Genomic DNA, 26,489 nt, shown 5'->3' with positions numbered 1-26,489 from the left:
TATTTTGACTAGGCAAAACTCTAATTTTACATATCCGTAATTACATTTTGACTAGTACAATTCAAACTACTTTTGCCATTCATGTGTATGGGGGCTTGTCATTACAAATATCCACAATTCAGTTGCGGATATCCGCAGTTCACATCGCGGATATCCACAACTGAATTATGATTAGTCGTAATTTAGATATGATATGATAATTAATGTTATGTGAACAGCTCGGAGCGCGGCTCGTTTTGATTAAAATGAGGTAGTAGCTCGTTGTCTACCTGACTACGGTTAGAAAGAGCCGTCGTTTGTGTTTTAACAATATTTCGCTTATGAGTTATTGATCCCAGAAGTTTGAATCTGTGAATATCTTTACAACTTTACCGAACTATTCACAATGTAATTACGACTAGTCAAAAATGCAGTTGTGGATATCTCTAATGTTCACACCGGATAGTCAAACTTAGCTTTTGAATGTTAAAACGGCTTGTCATGCGTAAGCCACATTAAAACCACATTCATCTGGTGACAGGATCGCTGTGAATGACCTCCAGCTACACTGTATATTGAATGTCACTAACAATTTATTGACCAATAGAAAATGTATTTAGAAAACGCTACACTTCATAGCATATTGTATTCATAACACAAGGTATGGGCCGGGTCCGGATTGACTTTCTGTTCGGTCCAGACTTTGAGAAGCCCTGATATGAGATACTTGCTTTTTGCTTAATTAACCTTAGTTAGTAGTTGTCTGCACCACCATAACACTCGCTGCTCCTTGCAACCTTTCCATCTACCTGCTTACTTTAACTTCACCTCATCCCCCGATCCATGTTGTGACACACAAGGGCACGGCTGCCAGCCCTGCCCGTCCACCCTACCCGCCTAAACTACCTCCAAATCTCCTCATCCTCATATTCAGACAGGCTTGCTGCTGGACTAAAATCACCAGCTCTCCCACCTTGAGCGTCTGATTCCGCTGCAGCTGCTATTTATATGTTAATCACAAGCTAATGAACAACATGATCTGCATCGCTGCGCCTGGTTATTGTTCTCTTCACAAGTCAGTGATCATGTCGGACGTCTTGAGATAACATGCGAGTGACGCTGTCTGTTGTTTTTTCTATTGGTTAACAGGAACGGAACCAGCAGCGCGTCCAGCCTAGGCCTGGCAGACCTGGATGCTTTTTCTGACGTGCCCACTCAGATCACAGTAATCAGGTAACTGTCACTGTCACGGGCCGGAGCTGAAATATTTCTCATTAATGTCTCTCTGATGCCCTATAATGACATTTTTTTCTATTATGTCAGAAAGTCTGTAGAAGGTATATTGCTTTTTCTCATTTCCTCACCTAGAGCACAGCGGTCAGGTGTCATGTGACTGTAACGAGCTGCTGGACTAACACTCATACACATGACATCTAGCTAATTACATATTCCGTCATTCTGGCACAGATAATAATGTTCTGTTTTAATAGACTTGTGATTTTTAGGTTGTAGCAGGCTCAGTTTTCAGCTAGAGTGAAGATACTGGCATCATATGAAACTAGAAAACCTGAGGAATCCATTGGTCATACTAGCTTGTCATGAAGGAGGCTAAATATCGCACCAAACTTGCACAAAATTTTGGCGAGGAAAAACTGGCATAGCCATTTTCAAAGGGGTCCCTTGACCTCTGACCTCAAGATGTGTGAATGTAAATGGGTTCTATGGGAACCCACGAGTCTCCCCTTTACAGACGTGCCCACTTTATGATAATCACATGCAGTTTGGGGCAAGTCATAGTCAAGCCAGCACACTGACACACTGACTGTTGGGTTTGAGTTTGCCATGTTATGATTTCAGCATATTTGTAATGCTAAATGCAGTACCTGTGAGGGTTTCTGGACAATATTTGTCATTGTTTTGTGTTGTTAATTGATTTCAAATAATAAATATATGCATACATTTGCATAAAGCAGCATATTTGCCCATTCTCATGTTGATAAGAGTATTAAATACTTGACAAATCTTCCTTTAAGGTACATTTTGAACAGATACAAAATGTGTGATTAACTATGGACAATCACGCGATTAATCACAATTAAATATTTTAGTCGATTAACAGCCCTAGTAAATAGCAATAGACATTTTGGAAAAAATGCTCATAAGTGTTTTTGCTCCATAAACCCATAATGTGGGTTTACATTTTTACATTTCGTTTTTTGTACGGATTAAAAAAACAAGATATAACGTGTTAATTGGTGAGCGTTAGAGGTGCTGGTTGGCAGATATTTTTTAATCTTCGGACAGGCAGGCTAGGTGTTTCCCTCGGTTTCCAGCTGTTGGCGGTAGTTTCGTATTTACCCTGCAGACATAAGAGTGGTATCGATTTTCTCTAACTTTTGGCAAGAAAGTGAATAAGCTCCCAAAATGTTGAACTATTAAAGTGATACTGTATGTTCCTGTAACTTTAAATTGGTATTTTTTATTTCTCACAGTGAGGAGACAGAGAAAGGACGTCTAGCAGGAACAAAGGAAAATGTCTTTGGTAAGTGTAGTGATGGCTTCTCATGTCATCTCAAAGTTATCAATTTCTTAATTATTCACCTCCTTCGTCAGCTTGAACATCTCCCTACTAAAGTAGCGCTATTAAGGGACTTGGGTCTGTGATTAATCCCTCAAATGGATGTGTTTGAATAGAGGCGATTCTCCGCTCTGAATTAAAGATGGTCATCAATAATTGAAAAAGGGCCCGTAGTTCCAGAAGTGTCTCAACACAAAGTTCATCTTTGTTTAATGTCTTACACTCAAACAAAGATTATCTCGAAGCAAAACTGAGCCCAGGATATTTCTATTTTATGAACCTGGGGCCGTATGATCACATGCAAAGGTTTGGCACGTTGGCTTTTGATGTCCAAGCACGTATAAAAGATTGAAATGTCTGTGCATTAATACAGTGCTTTGGTGGTGTAGACAACACAGTTATCATTGAAGGTGTGTTATGTAGGGACGCCCTCCCACTACAATATCAAGGTTCATTTACTGTCATTGTACATCACTGGGTTGCACAATGAAATGCAGTTGTAGTCCCTTTATTCTACACAAGAAAAACACAAAAACAATAGTGCATTCATGTCTCCTTTTTATTTTTCAGAGAGGACAGCAGGCGGCAGTAGCAACCTCAGGGTGCTGTTGGTGGTGAACTGCGACCTTGAGCCTGAGTGCGTGGACTCGGAGCTGAGAGTGGCCCTGCAGTGGATCGCTGCCTCCGAGCTGGGCCTCCCTGCTCTCTACTTCAGGAAGTCCAAAGAGAAGAGGGTTGCCAAGGTAGGCACAGCTTTCAACTCAAACACATGAGAGCAGGGGACTCATTTATCACTCAAATGTTACAGATTGTATAGTTTTATTTGATTATTATAACCCTGTTGCAGGGCTGTAGACGGGATTTTAGAGATACTGAGGTCATGAGCTTATTCTTATGACATACTATACTATGACGTTTTGACTTTCTTATGACATACTATACCGTGACATTTTTATCATATTCTATGATATATTATACTATGACTTTATGACCTATTATGACATATTATATCATGACTTGATGATATTTTAATGGTTTACTGTACTATTACTGTTTTTATGATACGGACTGACACACTATATGTTTTTATGACATTTTCATATGATATACTATAACCTTCTATGATACACTATAGCTACTATGACATTTTTGCCGCATACTATAATGACAGACTATACTGTGACATTTATCACAAACTAAGACGGTTTTGTTGTGCTATCTTACAATCAATTTACAGTAAACGTAAGTTAAATTGTGTCGCTGATGTAAACGGTTAAATGAGGTCTTAAAATGCATTAGATTTAATTTCAGGATTCTTGCATATACCCTGTATTACATATTGGGATTTTTATTTGCAGAAATTTATTCATATTGTACATGTTGGATTCATTGTCTTCCCTCAGTTCCAGAGGGTGGTTCACCTGATGTCTCAGAAGGCGTGGCGGATTGCGGACTTGTTCAGCGCTGTGGTCCAGTTCTGTAAGCTACATGAGAAAGAGGAAGAGGAGGGCCGGTCTTTGTCCAGCCTTTTTGATTGGCTGTTGCAGACCCTATAGGGTCCTGTACTTTCCTCATACTGCAAACAAAAAAGACACTCATTCGCTCACACTTATAACATGTTCCTAACTGTTTGCCCAATCCTGTCTCATCACACCAAGTGTCTGCCACTGCAAGCACAACGCGATCAGCATACTTGAGAAATTCATCCACCTCAATCTGTCCATGGAAGTTTTTGTTTTTTTTATCTATTAGCAGCCATGAATGGACCAGTCTCCCTTTAATACAAGCATGTTTTTGTTTTCAGATTCACCTCTCTAGTGAGACAAACAGAGCAAACTGTAGGTATACGGGTTGGACATTCCTGATGGGGATGGACTAGCATTCAAGAGATTATAGTCAGCAGGTTTTAACTGCTCCAGATTATATATATATATATTTACAGATTCTCACAACCAAATGTTTATTTATTCCAAATGAACATACATGAAGCAAAGTACCAATAGGAGATAGGAAAATCAGGTTAAATCATCCCCACAACTCGACATGCTCAAACCTTTTGTATCAAAACTACTTTGTAAAAGAGGCTGTTGAAATGTAAGCCCACAAAAAGCTCTTTCACTTTCTTCTGATAGCCACTTAGAAGTACACATTTGCTTAAAGTAAGCAAAATGCCCATTTCTTTGTCGTGTTCATCGGCCAACATACCACCTCTGTTGTGACCTTGACCTTGAGTTCTAAGTAAGTAAGTTATCTTGTTCATGTTACTTGAGAACTGATTATTTTGGATAGCTGTACTGTATATACTGTAGATTTGGAACTGCTGCACCTTGAGTAGTGGACTGCTCTCTTTAGCTTTTACTATGTCAGGAAGACAGAGTAAGGTTTGTAATGTTGAATTTGTATGTGGATTTGGTCTGTTTATTTCTCTACTTAGTGGTACTATAATGTTACATCAGCATCGGGAAAACAAGCACACAATTCAGCTGTAAACTCTGTCACGGTAGAACTGAATGTATTTATCTTTTGACATCAATAAATTTCTGTGATGTGAAATACAAGCAGTCTTGATCGTTCGTAACATTCAGCAGAACTGAACACTTCAGAAGCACATTTATCCACATCAGTATGACATTAAACCAACAGCCGTATGATCTTGAAGCTACTGAATAAACACTCATCATACTGTAATATTGTGCTTTCAGAAAATATTGCGTAGTACACATCATAGAGACTTACAAGGCAGTGGGAACAGAAATATCAGAAGGTTAGCTGATAATGGGCTCAGGAAGATGAAACATAGGCAACATTTACAGTAATGATCATGTATGAATACAATAAAACATAAAAATGTGGGATGTTTACAGCTCAGATAGCCGAGTCTAGTTCTACGAGTGTGAAATATTCTGAATTTGAAAATATATTCCAATTGTAAAAAACAACAGCAGCACTACCACGGCTGTCTGTCCCCCGCACACTTAATGCACCGCATGACTGGAGTCACACTATCATTAATTGAAAATGAAATATAACGTTAGGTCAAGCTGAACGAGGAATAATTCAACAACAGCCGTAATGATGGCAGAGAACTCAGCGGCAGAGAGAGTGACACCGTGTCCTAACGGCACGCATTACGCTACGTCAACAACAATCAACAATGGAGACGTAACCACTTAAAAGATGGGTGAGTAGTACTTGCTATCTTCTGACTTGTGTACTTTTTAAACAGAAAACACACTTTTATATTGTGATATTTACTGGAAATGACTTTCAGGCGATGTCCCTCCAGCCAGCTGCCCCCTAATTTAGGTTAGGTCACACTTGCTAAAAGTCTCTACACAGCTTAATTTAGAACCAGTTATCTTTACAAAGCCTGTTCAACAACAAGCTTCAAAGAACTAGTCCGCTATTTTGGGAAATATGCTTACCTACGGTCTAGCCAAGTATTAGATGAGAAGTTGTGGTCTTGTGCTTTGTCCAAGCATACAAAGTTTTTACCTCAATGTGACTAGATTTACAGTGATATACTTGGTGAACTGAATGTTGTGTCCATGTATCTGCCCGTCTGAACCTCTGAAGGGTCAGTACCAGATCCGGCATGTGTTATCCTTGCTGCCTGAAGGAGAGCACAAACAAGAACAGGGGGTTTTGCACAGAAAGACACAGCTGCACGCTTTTCATCTAAAATGTGTAAGCATTTGTGACGGCGGGCGAGAAGCAGTTTATTTGCTGCTCAAAGGTACGTTTTAACAGTAAGTGATTGACAGATGTGTGTGTGAGTGTATACCTGTAATGATTGTGTCCCCCTCATAGTTGAAGACGCAGGAGAAGATCTCGTCGGTGTGCCCCTCCAGGACTTGTAGACAGACTCCAGACTGAACATCCCACAGACGAGCTGTCTTGTCTGAGCTGGCAGTCAGGATCCTGCTGCCTTGGGGGCTGAAACAGATCTACCAAGAGAGGAAGGAGAGTTAGTCTTCTTCAGAGGTATGTGTGTGGGTGTGTGATACATGAGCGATAGAGAGTGCTGAATAAGAGATTATGCCAGAAGTGGTTGAAATGACAAAGAGGGAGGGGAAAGTGAGTGAGTTTAGAACACTTTTACCACATCAGCAACATTATTCCACAGAGGTCATTCAACTTTAAATACTTAAGGAGGGTAAAGGCACCAGTGGCAGTACTTAGTTTTTTCCAATAGAGTATTATGGAAATCATGGCTGAAGCTGATTGTGTTAGAGCCAGAGTTTACAGTTCCCTGAATGGGTTTCTATCCCCATAGTGAGGTAAAAGAAGAGATGATTAAATGGAGCTGGCTCTAGATGGCCATGAAAGTAAAGTATGTTTTTATTAAAACTCTAAACTGAGCACAAAGGAGTGACCCTAGACAGGAAATGGAAAATGACTAAAGAAGGAGCTGACAAAGATAGAAGACCGGAGGAAGAAGATGAAAGTGGAAGCTGTGACAGGAACAGAAATGGAAAGAAAACTGTTTAAATGGACGGAGAGGAGAGAGAGAAAAAAACATCAGGAAAGAGGTATAAATAAACAAGACTAAAGCTGTGTCCCAATTCTAGACTGCATACTAATTCTAACCTCATTTCCTAAATAGTGGGTTAACACTGCAAAAGTTACAAAATGATGTACACTCAAAGTTGTCAGCATACCTACTAAAGCTGCTTGATTTTGTTGTATGTTCTTTGGTACAACTGCCTCAAGGAGTCATTATCCTTTTTAAATTTTCTGTTGAGAACTGTTGATTCTGTTTTAGACATTTGAGTCATCTTCTTAATCAAATCTCTAAATTAAGAATTAAATCGTATTAGAATGGTCTCATTGGCAATTTTAACTTCACGGTAAAAATTTAAGGACCAAAAATAACTTTCTACCATGCCCTAAAAAGTGCCAGTTACTCAGCCATCTTGTTTCTTTCCCTTCAGCGTTGAAGCACTGTACTGTGCTCAACAATGTGGCATTTGGATTATGAAAAATCTTCTGTGCGAACATGTCATTCTAGTCTGTGTTAAGTGCAAAAACAAAGCATAGAGAAAACATTTGGAAACATTTTTTTTAACAAAATCATAAAAAGTCAAAGTATATTATGTTATAAAAGAGTCATAGTATAGTATGTCGTTAAAAAAAATCAAGAAATTCTTAGAATACTGTGTAAAAAAAAAAAGTCATAGAATACTGTAGTCAAAAAATAAAGATAAAAGTCATAGAATAGTATGTTGTAAAACAAAATCATGACGAAGTCATAGTATAGTATAGTATATCGTAAAAAAATCATAGTAGCATACTAAGACTTTTTCGAAATACTATACTATGACTTTTTTTCATGACTTTTTTCGACATGCTTTACTATTTTTTTTTTCGACATATATACTATGACTTTTTTTAATGACTTTTTTCCACATACTTTACCATGACTTTTTTCCACATACTATATTATTACTTTTTTTAATGACTATTTTCGACATTCTATACTATGACTTTTTTCGACATACTTTACCATCACTTTTTTTAATGACTTTTTTCCACGTACTATATTATTACTTTTTTTAATGACTATTTTCGACATTCTATACTATGACTTTTTTCAAGACTTTTTTTCGTGACTTTTTTCCACATACTTTACCATGACTTTTCGACATGCTATACTATGACCTTTTTTCATGACTTTTTTTGACATACTAAACAATGACTTTTTTCGACATACTATACTATTACTTTTTTTCGTGACTTTTTCCGACATTCTATACTAAAGTATGTAAAAAAAAGTCGTGAAAAAAATCATAGTATAGTATGTCGAAAAAAGTCGTGAAAAAAAGTCATAGTATAGTATGTCGAAAAATGTCACGAAAAAAAGTCATAGTATAGCATGTTGAAAAAGTAATGAAAAAAAGTAATTGTAAAGTATGTCGAAAAAAGTCATAGTATAGTATGTCGAAAAAAGTCAGGAAAAAAAGTCATGTATAGTATGTCGAAAAAAGTCAGAGTAAATTATGTAAAAAAAAAAACATGAAAAAAAGTCATAGTATACAATGTCGAAAAGTCATAGTATAGTATGTCGAAAAAAGTCATGGTATATTATGTTGAAAAAAAGTCAAAGTATAGCATGTTGAAAAAGTCATGAAAAAAAAGTCATGGTATAGCATGTCGAAAAAAGTCATGAAAAAAAGTCACAGTATAGCATTTCGGAAAGTCATAGTAAAGTATGTCGAAAAAAGTCCCGAAAAAAGTCGTGTATAGTATGTCGAAAATGTCATGAAAAAAAGCCATAGTATGTTGAAAAAAGTCCCGAGAAAAAGTCATAGTATAGCATGTCGGAAAGTCATGAAAATGTCGAAAAAAAAATAGTATAGTATGTTATGTGTTATGTCATTAAAAGCTCATACGGTATGTCATAAAATAAATCATGGTCATTGAATAATATGTTTATGCCAAATTTGAAGAAATTCCCTTCAAGGGTTCCTGAGATATCTCTTTCACGAGAATGGGACGGACGGACGGACGGACGGACGGACGGACGGACGGACGGACGGACGGACGGACGGACGGACGGACAATCCGACAACATAATGCCTCTGGCCAAGGCTGGCGCAGAGGCATAAAAAACCTGTTCATGGTTAAGAAGCATGGAAGGGAGGGGGAGAGGTGTCCTGTTAGGGAGAGATTAGTGTCATAATCCTCTGGAATGATCCTCTATCCCTACTTATTACTGACTGCATGATGTTTCAGTAAACAGAGGTAACTTCTAAGCAACTCATACATCGAAAGGCTCTGAGCCAGAACCTGCAGGACGCACAAACTCATGCAGAGCATAGCATCTGGAAAATGGTACATGGGTAAAATCGCTCCCATTAAATTGCAAGGTCAATATAGTGTATAAAAAAAACAAACACACCTCATGCCAGAGCATTAGTTTGTTTGACTCAGCTAATGCCAGGCAATGTTATACCAGGGTAAAAGTTATTTTTTGAGGATGTGTGATTACATGTGATGGCATGGGTGCAAGATCAGACCATGCTAACTTATGGTCAGAGATGACAGGGGGTATTTGTACTTTCTCATAAAGAGCTACCTAGAAAACATCTGGATTAGAAGCTAGAGATTCTATTAGTCATATCAACAGAAGCATCACTACAGTCCTATGTCCTACTTGCAGAGTAGAGAAAACAGTCTGAAGCCTGAACTCTTGCCCCTCTACGTCAGCATCATGCGTTATCCCATGTTAACAAGGCAACTTAATATCCTATTAACAGCACTGGCCAGGAGAGCTGTAGCTAGACACAGAGTTACACAAAAATCACCCATTCAGAGCTGCTAGTTGCCTGGTGCATTCACAAACTTGTGGTTGTGCCCCATGGCCCATTATATTAATACTTAATCCCAAAAAGGCCAGTGAGATAATGTTCTAATAATGGGTAAAATTGTATTTCCTGTTGCCATGTTTGTTAATATCAAAGATTGACAAGAAGTAAATGTGGCCAATGCTGTTTCCTTTATAAAGCTAAAGCCTTAGAGAGACACACTCGTACTAATCCTATGGGATATATTCATAGTTGCAGAGTACGAAGTGTAGTGAAACAAAAGCTAGTCGCAAATGGGGTGAGACTTTGGCTTTCTATGGTGACGTTAAATAACGTTCACAGACAGAAACTATTATGGGTCCAGTGACTTACCTTGGAAATCTCTCCATCATGGCCTGCTAGGGTCACGAGACACTGATGTGTGGTTGCACTGAACACTCGCGCTGTACCTGGCGGAAGACAGGGATGGGCAGGGTTGTTAGTGTACTCTACTTTTTTTACATTTCAAAATATGGATTTTGTTGCATTTAGGCCTCAGTAAACCAGCATGTACACAACAGGTAGAAATATGGAGGATGCATGGCAGTAGAAAAAATTTAATTACATTTTTGCAATTTTATATATATATATATATATACATACACTACTATACGAGTATAACTTTACTAGTAATGTAAACTTTTAGTAAATTAATTGTTAGTCTCACCATCAGCAGAGGCAGTTGCAATGAGCTGTCCACTTAAATCAAAACACACATCCAGCACCTCTTCCTTGTGTCCAACTAGGGTGGCCACACACTTCCCACTGACTGCCTCCCACAACTGCAAATACATAACACATAACCCTCAGTGACATAATTACACATAAACACAGGCAGGAAACAAATAAGCACAAAAACTAGGACACATACATGTTAACACATACACAGTCACATAAAATATGCTTGCATGCAGCTGTATTAAGTGGCATTACTTTAACTATCTCCTAGAGGAATACCGTGAGGGTGATAATTCACCAGAGCATGACTCATCTTGGCATAATTAAGATATTAGGATTCAATTTTTCTCCTTTTAAATGATGGAGACCGGAGTTGGGGAGAGACGGAGAGTGGGAAATGGAGGAGGGTGAATATGAATGACAAGAGCAATCCATCTCACATACCTTGTTTTGCAAAAGTTTAAATTGTTAAATGAACAAACTATAGCTAATATAATTCCAGTCTGAAAGATACTTTTTGGCAAAATAATTGTACTTGGAAGAGTTAAATAAAACACACATGCACAAACACAATTTTTAAGTCTTTGGGCTCACCTTGCAGGTTTTGTCCATGGAGCCTGAGACGATGAGTGAGCAATCCCAGTTAAACTGAACATTGCTGATTTCCCCCCTGTGACCAATCAGAGTGTGGACACGTCTGCAAAAAAAACAGAAAAGGCAGCAATGATTCAGTTGTGCACTCAAGTGTGCAGAATCTATAAGTGTTATGCATGTACCGTACAGTATAGATTATGACACACATGCAGAAATCCATGAATACATTGCGATAACAATGATGATGACTGACCTTCCTGAAGCAACATCCCATATAGCAACAGTGTGGTCAAAGGAGCCAGTGACGAGCTGATTTCCCACTGTGTTAAAGCACAGAGAGAGGACCTCCGCAGTGTGACCCTGGATGAAATGGAAAAAGAGAGCATTATCCCTCACTGGTTAAATTATTTTCTCTTATAAAAAGGTACTTCTCTTTCTCTCCCTCTATGGATGGAATTGCACATCAAACACACATTATTTATTCAAATAAACATACAGACTAAACCCTTAAAAGGTAGATTCTTAAACTCTTGAAATATATAAATAATGATGAGCACGCGCTTAAGATTATATGCTCAATTGACTGCTGTCAGCATGATGGATTGTTTGTGGTGTGAAGTACTAACAGAACAGAGAGAGCTACTTCTCACTGAGACAGAGCCAACCAACCAACCAGTCACACCACGGACCCACGTGCAGTCTGCACATCAAAGAGAGCTCAATGCTCCCCTCAGAATGGGCTATCAGTGGCCTTGTTAAAGAGTTGCAATTACATATCATGGGTGGATATGTGGTGTAGAAAAGGCCCTGACCATCAGCAGGGGTAACAACACTCAATTCACGACTAATTACTCTTGAAGTGAATGAACAGTTAATCAATGCATTATTAATGAATGGATGTGAGCCTGGATACTAGAAAAAAAGAGTAAGAGAGGCATTGGGATATAGTAAGTAAAGATTACTCACAGTCAGAGTGGCCACCTCCTCCCCAGTCTCCACATCCCACAGCTTGGCAGTGGCATCCATGCTGGCTGTGGCCACCAGCGTACTCTGAGGGTTGAATGCCAGGCACACCTACACGATACAAAACTCTCTTTAACAATTACTAGTGTTGTACATGGTAGGAAAGGATTTGGCTTACTTATTTATTATCCAAGCACTAGAACACAATACCAGTATAACCATTAAACTTTGCAATTTAAATGCTCAGTTGGCCAGTGTGAAAATGTGCATAAACACTGACTATGAAGCAACAATTGACTAAAAACACAGTTAACTGAATGATTTCCAGTTAAAACAGATGGTCATACATACTATTTCTGCCATGTGTCCGCGAAAGGTATGAAAACATTTGCCCGTCTCAGCACACCACAGTTTGCAGGTCTTATCAAATGAGGCGGTGGCAATCTTGTCTCTATGTTTCAGAAAGATAAAATAAAGCAAAGAAACAGTCAAATAGAGCAGTGGTCTCAGGTGCTATGAGAGTTTTGCTGAAACAGCTCATTACCCGTAGGGGTTGTTGAATGCGACTGCATACACCACGTTTCTGTGACCCTCTAGCGTGTGCAGCTCCGTGCCTGAGGCCGTGTCCCAAACTCTGCATGTCCTGTCATAGCTCCCAGTTATAAACCTGCAGAGTATTAGAAAGAAGAGTTAAGAAAAATACAACAAGAATATGTAGCTTTTCCTGAACTCCAAAGTGCCAGACTTTTGTGTGGTGCACATAAACCTACCTTGACCCGGATTTGTCAAAGGCAATGTTTGTCAGTGGCAGTATGTGTGCCTTGAGCTCCTACCAAAAAAAGACCAGAAAAAGATTAGAAAATATAACCTCCAAGGTAAAATAGTCATGTACTACATTCATCTTTAAGGTTACCCATGTAATACCCATATATAATTACTTTGATATAATGGGAAGACCTCTTCCTCCCAGCCCACCAGTGCTGGTAGGATTTTCTCTCCTTGTGCAAAACAAGAGTCTCTTACCAGTTTTAGACACAGACAGAAAACATTCATCTGACCTCCAGACACCTAATCAACCCTGAACTCTTACCAATTATGTTGGGTGTATTCCTTAACACACTAAGACACTCATGAAGCACCTGTTGTCATCATGTTATTAGACTGCTGACATGCTTGCTTGGCTTCTAATTCTAAGATTTAGTAACCTAACCACTGCTGCTCTCTAGTGCCTCTTTGGAGCACTGGCTAATTTCAATACTTAAAACTCTTAACTTTTCATGGATGTAAATAACATTCACAAAGAGCAAAAATCTGGGAATTAATAGACTGCTGTAGTTAGTTTATGTTGCCAAAAATATCATCCAAAATATTTTCAACTGCCTGTGTGTAATAGAGTAGAACAACTTTCCAAAAGTCAAAATCCACCAGTGTTCATTTTAGTCCCTTAATCTAACGCAAAATATATGTGCCAAAAATTCATTCAACCTTTATTTAAATCTCGAGGAATCATTGAGGGTATGCCCTTATTTTCAATGAATTTGTGAGTAAAATAAAACAGAATAAATACACACAAGAACAAAATTACAACAGCCAGACAACAACAGAAAACTGTTAAAAACAGTTATATTCAAGAGCAGAGTAGTTTGTAATCACGGATTTAAAATTACCTACAGGTATAATTGTGTTAAGTTCTAATGTGTTTTGTAAACTGTTCCAAGTTTTTGCAGCACAAACACTAAAAGCAGTTTCCCCAAATTTACTGTTTGCACACTGGACTTCAAGCGTTATCACTTCAGCGAGTCGAATAATGACTATAGGACCAATTTAAGGACATGATGTATGAAGGCAAGTTGCCTTTAAGGGCTTTATAAATATATAATAACCATTGCCTGTCACGTCTTAAATGTTTTTACCGATACAAAAGACGAAGCTTTCTACTTTTGTTTTATAAAAACATACATTTTACAACCTGTCCTGGTATCAATACACTTTAATGGAAAATTAATGAATGTCTTGGAGCTACTTTATTGAATCTAGATGTCATGGCACTGTGTTGATTTATATATTATTGGCCAGTAATGTAAGTATGAGTCCGGTGTCTGACCTTGAAGAAGCAGAACCTGTGGTGGTCCTGCTGGCCCTGTTTCTGCTGAAGTCGAAGGATCAGCTGTTTGACCTGATCAACCCGGGACTCTGTGATCAGAGGTTCCGATTGCCTGATTTCTACCAGCAACTCATCTGGGTTTGCTCTGCATGGTGGAAAATGCAAATTTTGACACATTTTTAGACTTAAACTCACCTGATAAGGATAATTTAAAAAGTGATAACCTGATAAATTAAATACAAAATGATAATCATTTCAGTAAATCTTACGTCAAATTTTAGGTACAAACATGTATTAATGAGACATTGTTGGAGATTAAATACAGCTCAACATTAAATTCACTCAGCTCTTATGTATATGATATATGCATAGAAAAAAACATTACTCTTGTTGATTTAAGTACAATATATTGCAGGTCCTTCCTTCCTGCAGCTGTCAGACTCCACAACCAGAACTGCTCCCAGTAGACCACTTACACACCAAATACTGACAATAACCTGATATTTTCAGGTGGAATTTCATTTCATTCTCCCTGTGCAATATCATTTGCCACTTGTGCAATTTTGTTAACAGTCTGTTTATTGTCAATATTGTACATACTGCTCCTATGTTTATACTTCCTTCTATTTAAATGGTTCGTACTTTTTTTTTTTTTTTTTTTTACTGTTAGCTGATGCATCTTTTGTTGCTGTACACTGCAAATGTCCCCACTGCGGGACTATCCACCTCTCTAGGGAGGGGGGTGGGGGATTTTTTTTTCTGATATTTTTTTAGACTTTTTTCAGATCTTTTTTTCAGACATTTTTTCAGACATTTTTTCAGACTTTTTTCAGATCTATTTTTTCGGACTTTTTTTCGGACTTTTTTTTCAGACTTTTGTTTCAGACATTTTTCAGATCTTTTTTTTTTAGACATTTTTCACATCTTTTTTTTCGGACATTTTACAGATCTTTTTTTTTTAGACTTTTTTTTCAGACATTTTTCAGATCTTTTTTTTCTGATATTTTTTCAGACTTTTTTCAGACTTTTTTTTCAGACTTTTTTCAACATCTTTTTTTCAGACATTTTTCAGACATTTTTTAGATCTTTTTTTTTAGACTTTTTTTTCAGACATTTTTCAGATCTTTTTTTTCAGACTTTTTTTTCTGATATTTTTTCAGACTTTTTTCAGACGTTTTTCAGATCTTTTTTTTTTAGACTTTTTTTTCAGACATTTTTCAGATCTTTTTTTTCAATCTTTTTTTCTGATATTTTTTCGGACTTTTTTTCAGACATTTTTCACATCTTTTTTTTTTAGACTTTTTTTTCAGACATTTTTCACATCTTTTTTTTTTAGAATTTTTTTTCAGACTTTTTTTAGATCTTAGTCCTGTATCACAGCTGTTACCTTGCACTATATTCAGTTTTAACAGTTTTCTTCATCTCCTTGTATTTATATATCTGGTATATTTTTTTTGTTCTTTGCACCACTAACTTTTTTACTGCCTTTTTACTAACATGTTTTGCACTATGGAACTGTGATGCTGGAAACTTGAATTTCCCTCAGGATCAATAAAGTCTATCTCTCTATCTAACCATCTAATAAAGGTATATCTTATCTTATCTTATCTTTACTGTATGGTACAACTCACGTACTCTGGGGTCAAATCCAAAAGGTCGATTGATTTGGTCCTCAAATATCCTCCTTTTTCATATTCCAAGATTATACCTGAGAGCAGAAAAGTTACAGTTACAGCAAGTTGTCAAAGTTGAAAACATTCCTCTATGGCAGTGGCATATTCCCTTAAAAGGACTAAAGTCAAATGAAATCATTGGTATTACCTGGTGGATAATATCTGAGAAGGAACCGCTTGAGTTTCATGTTGTCATGTAACTTCACATCCTCTAGCAACAAACCGTTGCTGTGACGACAGACTCGCTCACCGCGCATGCGCAGTACGAACATAAACATCACCCCAGAACTTGAATGACAAGTCTGCTATATACATATGAGTAAAACAAATAACCCAAGCTACAATCTTATATTACTGCACCTTTATTTTCACATTATGCTAGTAAGTCAGTGATGCAGGTTATATTAGGTAAGTGAGGAATAAATATTTTTATTTTAATTATTTTTTATTTTGCTACATATTTCTCATGTCAATGTCAGTCCAGCTGCTTTGGGAGACTCATAGAATACAAACTCATTAACTTGGGTTTGGGTTTTATATGGTGAATGAGCTGATATAAATGCTCTTGAATTTACTTTTATACAGTTAGAGAACTGATTAATCACTTAATAATAACTTCTTATAAATAAATACCCTTATTCTGCAGAAGGGGAGTCAGTTTATTCCCAGGCTCAAATTTTGCCTGCCTTTGCCCAATAATAGGTTTCTCTCTGTTAAATTGTCTCCTGTCTTGTTTGACTTAAGGATTGTACTGTCGGCCAAGCCCGAAGAAAGTCTACTGCCATCACCTCTCAGCTATTCTTCTGTTTCCTAACAGGTTGAAGTCTATTGCTCATAAACTGTGACTAAGGCACGTGCAGATCATAAAGATTAGACAATGTGTGTATATTCTAGCTACTATGCATACTGATAGTTGCAAGAACAGTTAATGAACCAAGGGATAGTCCAGGTAGTCAGACTTCAAATATAGAACAAGGTGCTCAGGAAAGTGCTCCTGGAAAGAAAAACAAAAGACGATCTCTGGGAAATTCTGCTGAGGTAAAAGCATGAGCAGTTTGACCACACTGAAGTCCACCAGCTGGACGTATCCTACCGCTGTCCTGTCACTCTATGGGTTTTTTGCTAACTGCAGACCAGCAGAGCCCTTCCTCACACCATATCTAATTGGACCACACAAGAACATCTCTGGAGAAGTGGTAAGCTTCGCAGACACATACATACTGTACTGCTATGTACAGACATGTACACATAGTTACTCCTAAGCCTGCATATATCAAATATCTTATTAGGAGCTCTTATCTGAGAACAACCACTCCTTTGTTTTGATTGACAATGAGATACATGCCATGGACATGAAGAGGCAGAAACTGTGTCTGGATCAAGATTATTGTTCCCTACAGGTGACCAACTACCTGTTCCCTATCTGGACGTACTCATACCTGGCCTGCCTTTTCCCCGTCTTCCTCCTGAGTGACTTCCTGAGGCACAAGCCCCTCATTGTGGTACAGGGGCTCTTCCTGGTCACCAACTATGTCCTGCTCTGCTTTGCCCCGGATCTGCCCGCTATGGTCTTCCTTCAGGTCCACTGAAAAAAACATTATAAATATGTTTGAAAAGACTGTAGTAATAATGTTCTTCATAACACTTTAGTTTTATTCAGAATAATCAAAGATGCAGCACTTGGTGTTGCATTTCCTGACATACAAGTTTATTAAAAAAAAGTAAACAGACATAATTCAGTATTGTTGCATATTGCTTAAGAAAAACTTCTAAAGATTGACTGCATTATGTTACACATTACTGGTACAAGATGCTTAATCATAGGCTGCAATCTCTTTAAAACTGTTCCACCCCACAACAGGTCAACTATGCTGTAGTGACTTCCACAGAGGTGGCCTACCTTTCCTACATTTACACCGTGATTCCAGTTGAGAATTACCAAAGAGCCACTGGTTACCTGCGCAGTGCCATGCTGGCTGGATATACATTTGGTGCCACCCTGGGCCAACTGCTGGTATCTCTGGCAGGTAAGGCTTTCAAGCCTAAATATAAACAATGCTAAAAAAAAAATGTTCTCCACATTATGATGAAGCATACTCTGCAAGACAGATAATGAATATCTCCCATTTCAAAAAGACTTTAGCAATTTGAGCAAGCGCCGATGACGTATGAACTCTAATCAACAGGATTGGATTACTTCTACCTCAATGTCATCACTCTGGGGATCGTAAGCATGGCTTTTCTCGTCTCCTTCTGGTTGCCAATGCCCCAGAGGAGCCTGTTCTTCAAAGGGAAACAGGCATCAGCTGTGGGCTTGCAGTCCCAGCAGGAGGGGCCTCTGGGAGCAGACGGGCCTGAGGAACCAGAGGTGGATAAGGATGAAGCTGGCTCAGGGAAAGAGAAGATGGAGCATAATGGCAGTGCTGGCTGGTGCAGCAGGGAAAATGTGGCCTCTGCAGCCCATCTACTTTGGCAAAGCTTCAGGGAGTCCTATTCTTCCAGGCATTGTCTTTCTGTTTTGTTTTTTTAATCAATACACACTACACTTTATGTACAGATCTGCTGAGCACACACATTCTGCCCTGTATCATAGTTGAATGTATTTTATTGCAGCAAATGAACAAATGATATGATTACTCAATGTGGTGCATTTCTATAATGTATTCATAGTAGTACTTTTTTTAGATAGTAGGATATTGTAATTACAATCATGATTATAATATGTTTTAATTATGACCACCATGCAGGACTTTAATCTACTGGTCTCTGTGGTGGGCTTTGGCCACAGCTGGCTATGCGCAGGTTTTCAACTACATCCAGCTAATGTGGAACCATATAGAACCATCTACCACATCATCCATCTACAATGGAGGTGTAGAGGCTGCATGCTCCCTTGTAGGTAAGACTATATGTAGATGTGTGTGTACAAGAGAGAAAACCATACAGAAAGAAAAAGACACAAAAAAAAAAAAATTGTGGTTCTCATTTCAGGAAGTAAAACCAAGCATGACACAAGAGGAGAGTGACTTTCAAAATAAAACAGGAAACAGACGACAACCAAAAACCCAGGACAATCAGAAACTTCTGTCTGATTCAGAATCAAGTGCAGTTGTTAAAGCATAAATCTGGTGATATTATAGATTTTGCTTAATGTCAACAAATCCCATGAAAAGGCCAAAATAAACAATGAAATTATCCTACTAACAAGTATTGTCTGTGTAGCTGAGGCTTGATAGAGCTTATTCCTCTTATACTTTTTTATTTGACAACGGGAATATAGAATATCACCAGCTTTAAATAAACATTAACCTCCAAAAACAGTATTATGGAAACAGGATTCAGCACTCATAAACTAAAGATTTGAGTTTTCTAAGAATAATGTGTACACAAGCACATTTAATCAGAGAGTGAAAGTTGCTTTTGGACACTGTAATCTAACAAGCGAGGGCAGAAGACTGCAGCACAACCACATTATATGGAGCGAAATAAAATGTAACAATGTTATTAAAAGCTGCCTTGTCTGATGGCCCATATACCTATAAAAACTTGCAATTAAAAGAAAACAACCATGCCAGTCTTAGTTATACAGGATACCTGATTAAATGGAAAATGTGTATTGATTTTAAAAAGGGAATAGCAGCATCGTGGTCCAGCTGGCTTATGCTCAACCTGGCTCAGCATGAGAAGAAGAAGAGTAATTGCTTCAATTAAGGAGATAGAGTTAGGAGGTAATGGATTCTCAGATTATTGCTGATAGTTGATTCCAAGAGCCGGGTGAAAGTGGTACATCATAATAGGCAGGTGCTGCGGAGGCCAGCAAAGGCATGTGTGTGCATAAGGTTTTGTTTCAGAAGCCGCATTGCTGTTTGTGCCATTGTTCAAGGAAAGAAATGATGTTGTTATAGGATTAATGAATGAATCACAGTAAGGATGCACAGATTAATCACTTCATCCTTCTCTTCCACTGGGCCAGGTGCTGCAGCGGCCTTCTCCGTGGGCCACATCAAGGTGTCCTGGGACGTGTGGGGAGAGCTGGCATTGGGGTTGTTCTCAGCCGTAGGGTCAGGTGCTGTGTTTCTGATGGCGCTCACCAGCAGTATCTGGGCATGCTATGCTGGTTATGTCATATTCAAGTCCTGCTATATGCTTCTCATCACCATCACAACGTAAGTTCACTGTAGAATATCTCCAACAGTGTTAATGTGAGTTTTTGCCACTCACTTTTGCTTGAAAAGTGACCCAAACTATTAAATGGCTATTAAAAAAGTTGATTACTTTCCTCAGCTCTATTTTGCATTGCTTCTAAATATCTGTGACATTCAGAAATTATAAGCGCTTTGGTATTTTAGATTTCAGATTGCATCCAACCTATCCATGGAGTGCTACGCCTTGAATTTTGGGATCAACACTTTTGTAGCCCTTTCACTGCAGACCATCGTAACAGTCATAGTAGTTGATGAAGCTGCATTGGGACTGGACGTAGTTACACAGGTATGTGTGTACAAAGTATTAATTTATTGCTTTAATTAAATAGCAGAACACAGGGGATTTAACACCCACTAACTCTGGGTGAAAAAACAACTCTGAATCAAGAATGTAAGATTTCTGTTGGATAACAAACACTAAAATGTGAGGAGAGGGCGACACCTTGTGGTTATAATTCACTGTTGCATGCAGACAGGTTTGATGATCCATAGCATGACTAAAACGATAATGTTGAGGATGACTGAGGGCTTTTCTCTGCAGTTCATCATCTACGGCAGCTACTACGCCATCATCTCAGTGCTCTTTCTGATTCGAGGGACCTACACCGCCTGCAGAAAGCAACGCAATCCTGAGCACACAGAGTCCACTGTGGAGGTGATCTCTTCTGAGCGTTTCTGACCAAAGGTCAACAAAGTCTTCACAACACTAAATGAGAAGATGATTGTTCCATTTTTTTTATAGGGAATAAAATTATCATACTTCAACAGTATTACTGTAATGAGTGTAAAACTGAGCTTCTTATTGCCTCCAAAATGGTGCCCCTAGATACAACAGTGGCTCTTAGTTGCCGACTAAGAAAAACACCAAACATGCATTTGATCCGCTGCAGTTTCGCATATCGGCCTAACAGAGGAGTGGAGGGTGCCACAATCACACCTGCTTTTTAAACACCTGGAGGGAAATGGTTATCATGCCCCAACATTTTAACCCACAGGCTTTTAGAACATTTTAACTTAAGTAACAATCTTGTGGGCTGGATTTTAGACTTTTTAACAAACAGAACACAGAGAGCCAGAGTCAATGGGTTTTAATCAAACAAAGTGTGCTCTTCAACTGGCTCCCCACAAGGGTGCGTGCTCTCACCCTTGCTATATATCACTTACACTAATACAGTATGTGTCAGAGCACTTTTAAAAATCAACTATTTTAAAGAATGCGGATGACTGAGTAATTGTTAGTCTGCTTCAGAGCAATGAAAGCAGCCATGGCCCTATAATTGATGACTTTGTCAAATGGTGTGAGAAATCATATCTGCAACTTAAAGGTCCCATATCATGCTCATTTTCAGGTTCATACTTGTATTTTGTGTTTCTACTACAACATGTTTACATGCTTTAATGTAAAAAAACAAACTTTATTTTCCTCATACTGTCAACCTGAATATACCTGTATTTACCCTCTGTCTGAAACGCTCCGTTTTAGCGCATTTTGATGGAATTGTAAAAGAATTGCACTAACATTGCTAGTCAACAGCTTGGGTCGATGTGTACTTCTTGTCAGCTGATGACATTCACATTCACTGCAACCAGGAATAAACTGGGACACATTTAGAATGTTTTACGTTTAAAATTGTGTCAAGGATCTAAATATTGTATATTCGTGACATCACGAATGGGCAGAAATCCTAACGGCTTGTTTCAAATACAGAGTTTCTGAATACGGACTGTGTGAATTTCCCTGTGGATTGAGTGTTTCGATACTTTCACAGTATTTATATAGGACTAAAGCCTGCTTTATAATAAAAAAAACTTGAAAATCTCACTTTTTTATAATATGGGACCTTTAACATATCAAAAACCAAAGATATGATCTTTGATTTTAGAAGACATGCCTGTAAACCTGAAGTCACAACCATTAAGGGTCAAACTGTGGAACATGTACTGTCTGAACTGTATTGTCAATACGGATGCCATCCTCTATTTTTGCTGCAAAACAAATCGACCTACGGGTACAAATAAAGTCACCTGAATCTGAACCTGACTGACCTCATGGCTATTTTCAGTATAACCTCTACAGTTTGTTATCTCTACAAGTACCTACTGACCAAGCCAAACAGCACAATAAAGCTCCAATTATTACTGATTAGTGAAGTACATCAAATATAAAGTCCTGAGATTTGTTTGGTTTCCTGTTTAATCTGTGACACGTGTATCTCGGTTTGAGCTGGACCGTCACCAGGGTAGTGCTGCTCTTTGACCGGGTTGTTGATTGACAAAACCAGCTCGACACTCAACAAACACATGTGTTTCCCACAAGGAGGCAAGACGGAAAGAGTAAAACACAGAGGAACATAATACAAACACACACCTGAGACAGGTAGAAGAACGGCAGAAGATGGAGGCAGTGAAGAGATGGAGGACAGACTGGAGGTATCCTACTTCTCTGCTGTGTATTTACGGATTCTTCAGCACAGTTAAACCCATGGAGCCTTTCCTCATCCCATACATGACAGGACCGGACAAGAATCTGACAACAGAACAGGTATAAAAACAAGTGACTTAAAGGGGACACATCAAGCTCGTTTTCAGGTTCATAATTGTATTTTGGATTTCTACTAGAACATGTTTACATGCTTTAATGCTCAAAAAACACATTATTTTTCTCATACTGTCTGTCTGAATATACCTGTATTCCCCCTCTATCTGGAAACGCTCCGTTTTAGCGCCTGTATCTTTAAGACCTCTTCCCAAAAAAGCCCAGTCTGCTCTAATTGGCTTGTGAGAAAAATATGGTGCACCTTTGCAAAAGTAGTTCTCAAGTTGTGGGTGGAGATACTCAGATGGTGGGCGGTGTATTCTAATGAGTCTGCATGTGACATAGGAAGGGGAGCTAAATCTGAATGGCTTGTTGAGTCACATGTTTTCTGATCTAGGCAGCTCACAAAAAAAATGGACTGGGTCGTCTTATTTCACAGTTTGTGGGTTGGTTGGCTCTCCAGATACCCAAATGTACTGTGTGTGCACAAGCACTAAAAAAGGGAGTTTTTCATAATATGTCCCCTTCGAAAAATATATAATAATGTAAAGCAGTAGCCTAAAATATTTCAGTTTGCCTAGTCAGTTGTGTGGCGTTGACACCAAGACCCTAAATGCTTAATGTAACAACGTTTTTGTACTTACAAAAATTACACTTACATGTTAAATCATTACAAAAAAAATCCAAGTTGGTGAATTACACTGAAGAGTTGAATACAATCTTTACTGCCTGAGTGGTAAAAATCCAATCACGTTTATAAAGCCTTTGATTTATTGCTATGAGGAAAAACAGATCCTGTCAATAGCTCTTTAACATTTATTACATTATATGTGTTGTGTCCTCATCAGGTTAGCAATCAAATTTTCCCAGTGTGGACGTACTCTTACCTAGTTGTGCTGGTGCCGGTGTTCCTGCTGACTGACTGGCTGCGTTACAAGCCTGTGGTGGTGTTCCAGGCTGTCTCCCTCTTCATCACCACAGCGTTGCTACTCTGGCTGAAAAGTGTTCCAGCAATGCAGGCCATGCAGTTCGTCTACGGGATGGTGACAGCCAGCGAGGTGGCCTACTTCTCCTACATCTACAGGTCATGCACTGTAGCTCAAAAGGCAGAGCAATGGGGTTTACATTTTGCATTGTTGGGACAGACGTGACATTTTAAATTTGTGTACTACAGTGTGGTGGATCTGAAGAGGTACCGGAAGGCCACCTCTTACAGCCGCAGTGTCCAGCTCCTGGGGTACACAGTGGGCTCTGTGCTGGGCCAGCTGCTCGTCAGCTTCGACCTCATGTCCTACGACAACATCATGGTGCTTACTCTAGTTCTTACCGCCATCGCCGTCCTCGTGTCCTTCCTTCTGCCAATGCCACAGCAGAGCATGTTCTTTCACCGCAGACATGCTGGACAGACAACCGCAACAAAGGGAATAAAGAGGCATGTAGATTGGACTGGGGATGCAACAGAACACACAAACAGGGCAATGGAAGAAATGGGAGATGAGAAGGTGGAGAAAGGAGAAACAGAGGATGAAACAGGAGGAGTAGAACTGGATGAGAAAGGGCCTAAGGCTGAGGACCTTGGGAAGTCGGTTGGCGCAGAGAGCTGCAGCCAAGTCATCCTCCAGCTGTGGAGGGACTTCCGTCATTGCTACTCCTCCAGACAGCTGCTCTACTGGTCAGTGTGGTGGGCAATGGCCACCTGCGGCTATAACCAGACTGTCAACTATGTGCAGGTCAGTTGTGAAGGCACAACACAAGGCAACATAAACAAAGTTGATATTAGAAAGCTACACACCTGCTTTATTTGCACATATAAGATCAAGTTATCACTTTAAAGATAGGGTTGGTAATCTTAAGAAACTAGCAAGAGTACGCTAGATTTAAAAAAAAATATCCAACCGAAAAACCCAGCCCAGTGGTGCCATCTCTTTTCCAATGAAAGTAGATAGCAGCATAAACTCCAAAAGTCCCTAAATCTAGTGAGAAAGTCAGCAAGTTGGTAACACTGACAGTCCATCCCTTCAGGTCTCCCTCCAAAATTATTATAATGAACGTAAACAACGAACATGGCTATTTTTAGTATTCACACCTAACCCTCATTAGGGGTCACCAAAGCTTCACCAGGGGTCACAAGGCCTTCTTGATTTTAAGTGGTGTAAGACAACATTTTAAAAAAAATATACAGTACTAAAATAAATTATTATTTTTAAAGTTTGGATTATTATATGATATAAATCTCACTGGACGAGGACACTGTGAAGACCTGAACACAAGCTATACCCACAGAGCCTTCCCTCTCTGTTAAACAGCCTCGTCCTGCATTAGAAAAAGTACGCAGTTAAAACAAACAAAGAGCTGATCAAACAGTGTCCAAGCGTCAGGGAGAAGAAAACACTGAATTTGTCAAAAACAGAAGAAGCCTATGATTGTTAAAATTAAAAACAAAAACAAATATAATAGAGATTTGTATTAAAAGTTCCTAAAACTAACAGGAAAATTCATCTCTGATGCAACATTCACAGGAAATAATCGGTACAAAAGACATCCAAATATCTTGTTTTACACGAACTTCCTGCAGTTATTGCGTTCACTATTTTGTTCAATTGTACAATTTATTAGTTGTTCTGTGCTGTTATTGTTATAAATTGAATATAATATGAAATAACCATAAAATATATCACTTAGTCAGGGGTTGTCTGTTTACTCAGTGATAGAAAAGGGGTCCCGTAAGTAAAAAGGTTGGGAACCACTGACCTAAATGATCACTGCAATGTCCCGGCAGGTGCTGTGGGAGCATGTGCAGCCTTCTCAGAACTTCAGCATCTACAATGGAGGCGTGGAGGCAGCGTCCAACCTGTTGAGTAAGCAACATCATATAAAAGTTGCCAGTGCAGAATATGGACAAGGAAAGAAAAAAAAATGCTTCTATTATACCATATTCAAAGTTTATATTTTGTTACAAAAGGGAAATGACTCGACAGCCTTTGGGGATAGATGTCAAACCCATTTTCTTAGTGCTCATTCATATGTCATCTCTACTACAATAATCTTAAATCAATGTGTTTTGCAGGTGCAGCTACGGCCTACGGTGTAGGCTACACTGAGGTGAGATGGGAACACTGGGGAGAGCTGGCCCTGGGGGGTTTCTCTGGACTCGGAGCAGCTGCACTCTTCCTCATGACCTTCATCAGCAACATCTGGGTCTGCTACACTGGTTACGTCATTTTCAAGAGCCTGTACATGATGCTGATAACAATAGCCATGTAAGGATTTTTTTTTTTTTTTTAACCATAATTCAGACTGATTTTATTGCAGGCAGAACAGGAAAAAATGCATTTAAATCAACAATACTTCTCTCAGGTTCCAGATTGCAGCCGACCTGTCAATGGAAAGATATGCACTGGTCTTTGGAGCAAACACCTTTGGAGCATTGGTTCTGCAGACGATCATCACTGCTATTGTGGTTGACAGCAGAGGACTGGGCCTGAGCATCATTCCTCAGGTGAGCAGTCTGATCAGAAAATGTCAGTCAGGTTTTCTGTCGATGTAGCAGAAGTGTTTACATGTCCTCCCATCACTGTTATAAATGCTTTTTTTGCAGTTCATCATAAACGCAAGCTACTTCTCACTCATCGCTGTTGTTTTCTCACTTCGGGGACTGTTTACCATTTGGAAAGCGCAGAGAAGCAACAAAGAGTCCACCCCTTCAGACAAAAATGAACCTCCAGACTCTGACGAACACAGATTCTGATACTACCAGCTGAGATTATCACTTGTGCTTTTGGTTCCCGCTGTGTCCATTAAAAACTTCAAATTACCGACTGCAACACCATGAA

The 26,489-nt window shown here is 38.9% G+C and overlaps 4 protein-coding genes across 8 annotated transcripts in view; 3 read left to right on the top strand and 1 right to left on the bottom strand.

Annotated features, from left to right (window-relative positions):
• sphkap (SPHK1 interactor, AKAP domain containing) overlaps positions 1–5,115 on the top strand; it is a 123,607-nt gene extending 118,492 nt beyond the window's left edge. For all 5 annotated transcript variants that reach the window (XM_074641768.1, XM_074641766.1, XM_074641770.1 and 2 more), the window contains 4 exons: positions 1,129–1,212; positions 2,472–2,521; positions 3,128–3,300; positions 3,961–5,115. In XM_074641768.1, coding sequence (XP_074497869.1) covers positions 1,129–1,212; positions 2,472–2,521; positions 3,128–3,300; positions 3,961–4,113 — 460 coding nt within the window. In that variant the 3' untranslated portion in view covers positions 4,114–5,115. The remainder of the gene's footprint in view (positions 1–1,128; positions 1,213–2,471; positions 2,522–3,127; positions 3,301–3,960) is intronic.
• An 894-nt stretch (positions 5,116–6,009) lies between these two features.
• Positions 6,010–16,125, bottom strand: daw1 (dynein assembly factor with WDR repeat domains 1). The gene is made up of 13 exons (XM_074641749.1): positions 16,064–16,125; positions 15,878–15,950; positions 14,243–14,387; positions 12,909–12,967; positions 12,683–12,805; positions 12,490–12,589; positions 12,142–12,249; positions 11,429–11,535; positions 11,176–11,278; positions 10,571–10,685; positions 10,237–10,313; positions 6,342–6,504; positions 6,010–6,170 (listed from the first exon to the last, which is right to left on the bottom strand). The coding sequence occupies exons 1-13, from the start codon at positions 16,101–16,103 to the stop codon at positions 6,136–6,138; spliced, it is 1,248 nt and encodes a 415-aa protein (XP_074497850.1). The 5' UTR covers positions 16,104–16,125; the 3' UTR covers positions 6,010–6,135.
• A 148-nt stretch (positions 16,126–16,273) lies between these two features.
• Positions 16,274–22,153, top strand: slc19a3b (solute carrier family 19 member 3b). The gene is made up of 9 exons (XM_074641747.1): positions 16,274–17,111; positions 17,316–17,495; positions 17,777–17,942; positions 18,102–18,417; positions 18,663–18,814; positions 19,889–20,081; positions 20,265–20,406; positions 20,662–21,014; positions 21,305–22,153. Exons 1-8 carry the CDS (start codon positions 16,962–16,964, stop codon positions 20,797–20,799), a joined length of 1,437 nt encoding a protein of 478 aa, XP_074497848.1. The 5' UTR covers positions 16,274–16,961; the 3' UTR covers positions 20,800–21,014; positions 21,305–22,153.
• A 257-nt stretch (positions 22,154–22,410) lies between these two features.
• Positions 22,411–26,480, top strand: slc19a3a (solute carrier family 19 member 3a). The gene is made up of 7 exons (XM_074641737.1): positions 22,411–22,662; positions 23,505–23,740; positions 23,831–24,386; positions 25,436–25,514; positions 25,724–25,916; positions 26,014–26,155; positions 26,255–26,480. The coding sequence occupies exons 1-7, from the start codon at positions 22,516–22,518 to the stop codon at positions 26,402–26,404; spliced, it is 1,503 nt and encodes a 500-aa protein (XP_074497838.1). The 5' UTR covers positions 22,411–22,515; the 3' UTR covers positions 26,405–26,480.
• Positions 26,481–26,489: the final 9 nt, after the last annotated feature.

This window comes from Sebastes fasciatus, chromosome 7 (assembly GCF_043250625.1).
Source record: "Sebastes fasciatus isolate fSebFas1 chromosome 7, fSebFas1.pri, whole genome shotgun sequence".
In the NCBI taxonomy this organism is placed as follows: Eukaryota; Metazoa; Chordata; class Actinopteri; order Perciformes; family Sebastidae; genus Sebastes; species Sebastes fasciatus.
This window is presented reverse-complemented; position numbering and strand designations above follow the sequence as displayed.

Bases quoted from the DNA above. Each gene is read 5' to 3' on its own strand.
- daw1 (XM_074641749.1), bottom strand. From the start codon at position 16,103: ATGAAACTCAAGCGGTTCCTTCTCAGATATTATCCACCAG. The intron at 12,806-12,908 runs GTAGGTTTATGT...AATACTCTGCAG, and splicing joins TTTGACAAATCCGGGTCAAG to GTTTATAACTGGGAGCTATG. The intron at 11,279-11,428 runs GTCAGTCATCAT...TTTTTTTTGCAG, and splicing joins TGGGATGTTGCTTCAGGAAG to ACGTGTCCACACTCTGATTG.
- slc19a3b (XM_074641747.1), top strand. From the start codon at position 16,962: ATGAGCAGTTTGACCACACTGAAGTCCACCAGCTGGACGTATCCTACC. The intron at 17,943-18,101 runs GTAAGGCTTTCA...TCTAATCAACAG, and splicing joins ACTGCTGGTATCTCTGGCAG to GATTGGATTACTTCTACCTC. The intron at 18,418-18,662 runs GCATTGTCTTTC...ACCACCATGCAG, and splicing joins AGGGAGTCCTATTCTTCCAG to GACTTTAATCTACTGGTCTC.
- slc19a3a (XM_074641737.1), top strand. From the start codon at position 22,516: ATGGAGGCAGTGAAGAGATGGAGGACAGACTGGAGGTATCCTACTTCT. The intron at 22,663-23,504 runs GTATAAAAACAA...TGTCCTCATCAG, and splicing joins AGAATCTGACAACAGAACAG to GTTAGCAATCAAATTTTCCC. The intron at 25,515-25,723 runs GTAAGCAACATC...TGTGTTTTGCAG, and splicing joins GGCAGCGTCCAACCTGTTGA to GTGCAGCTACGGCCTACGGT.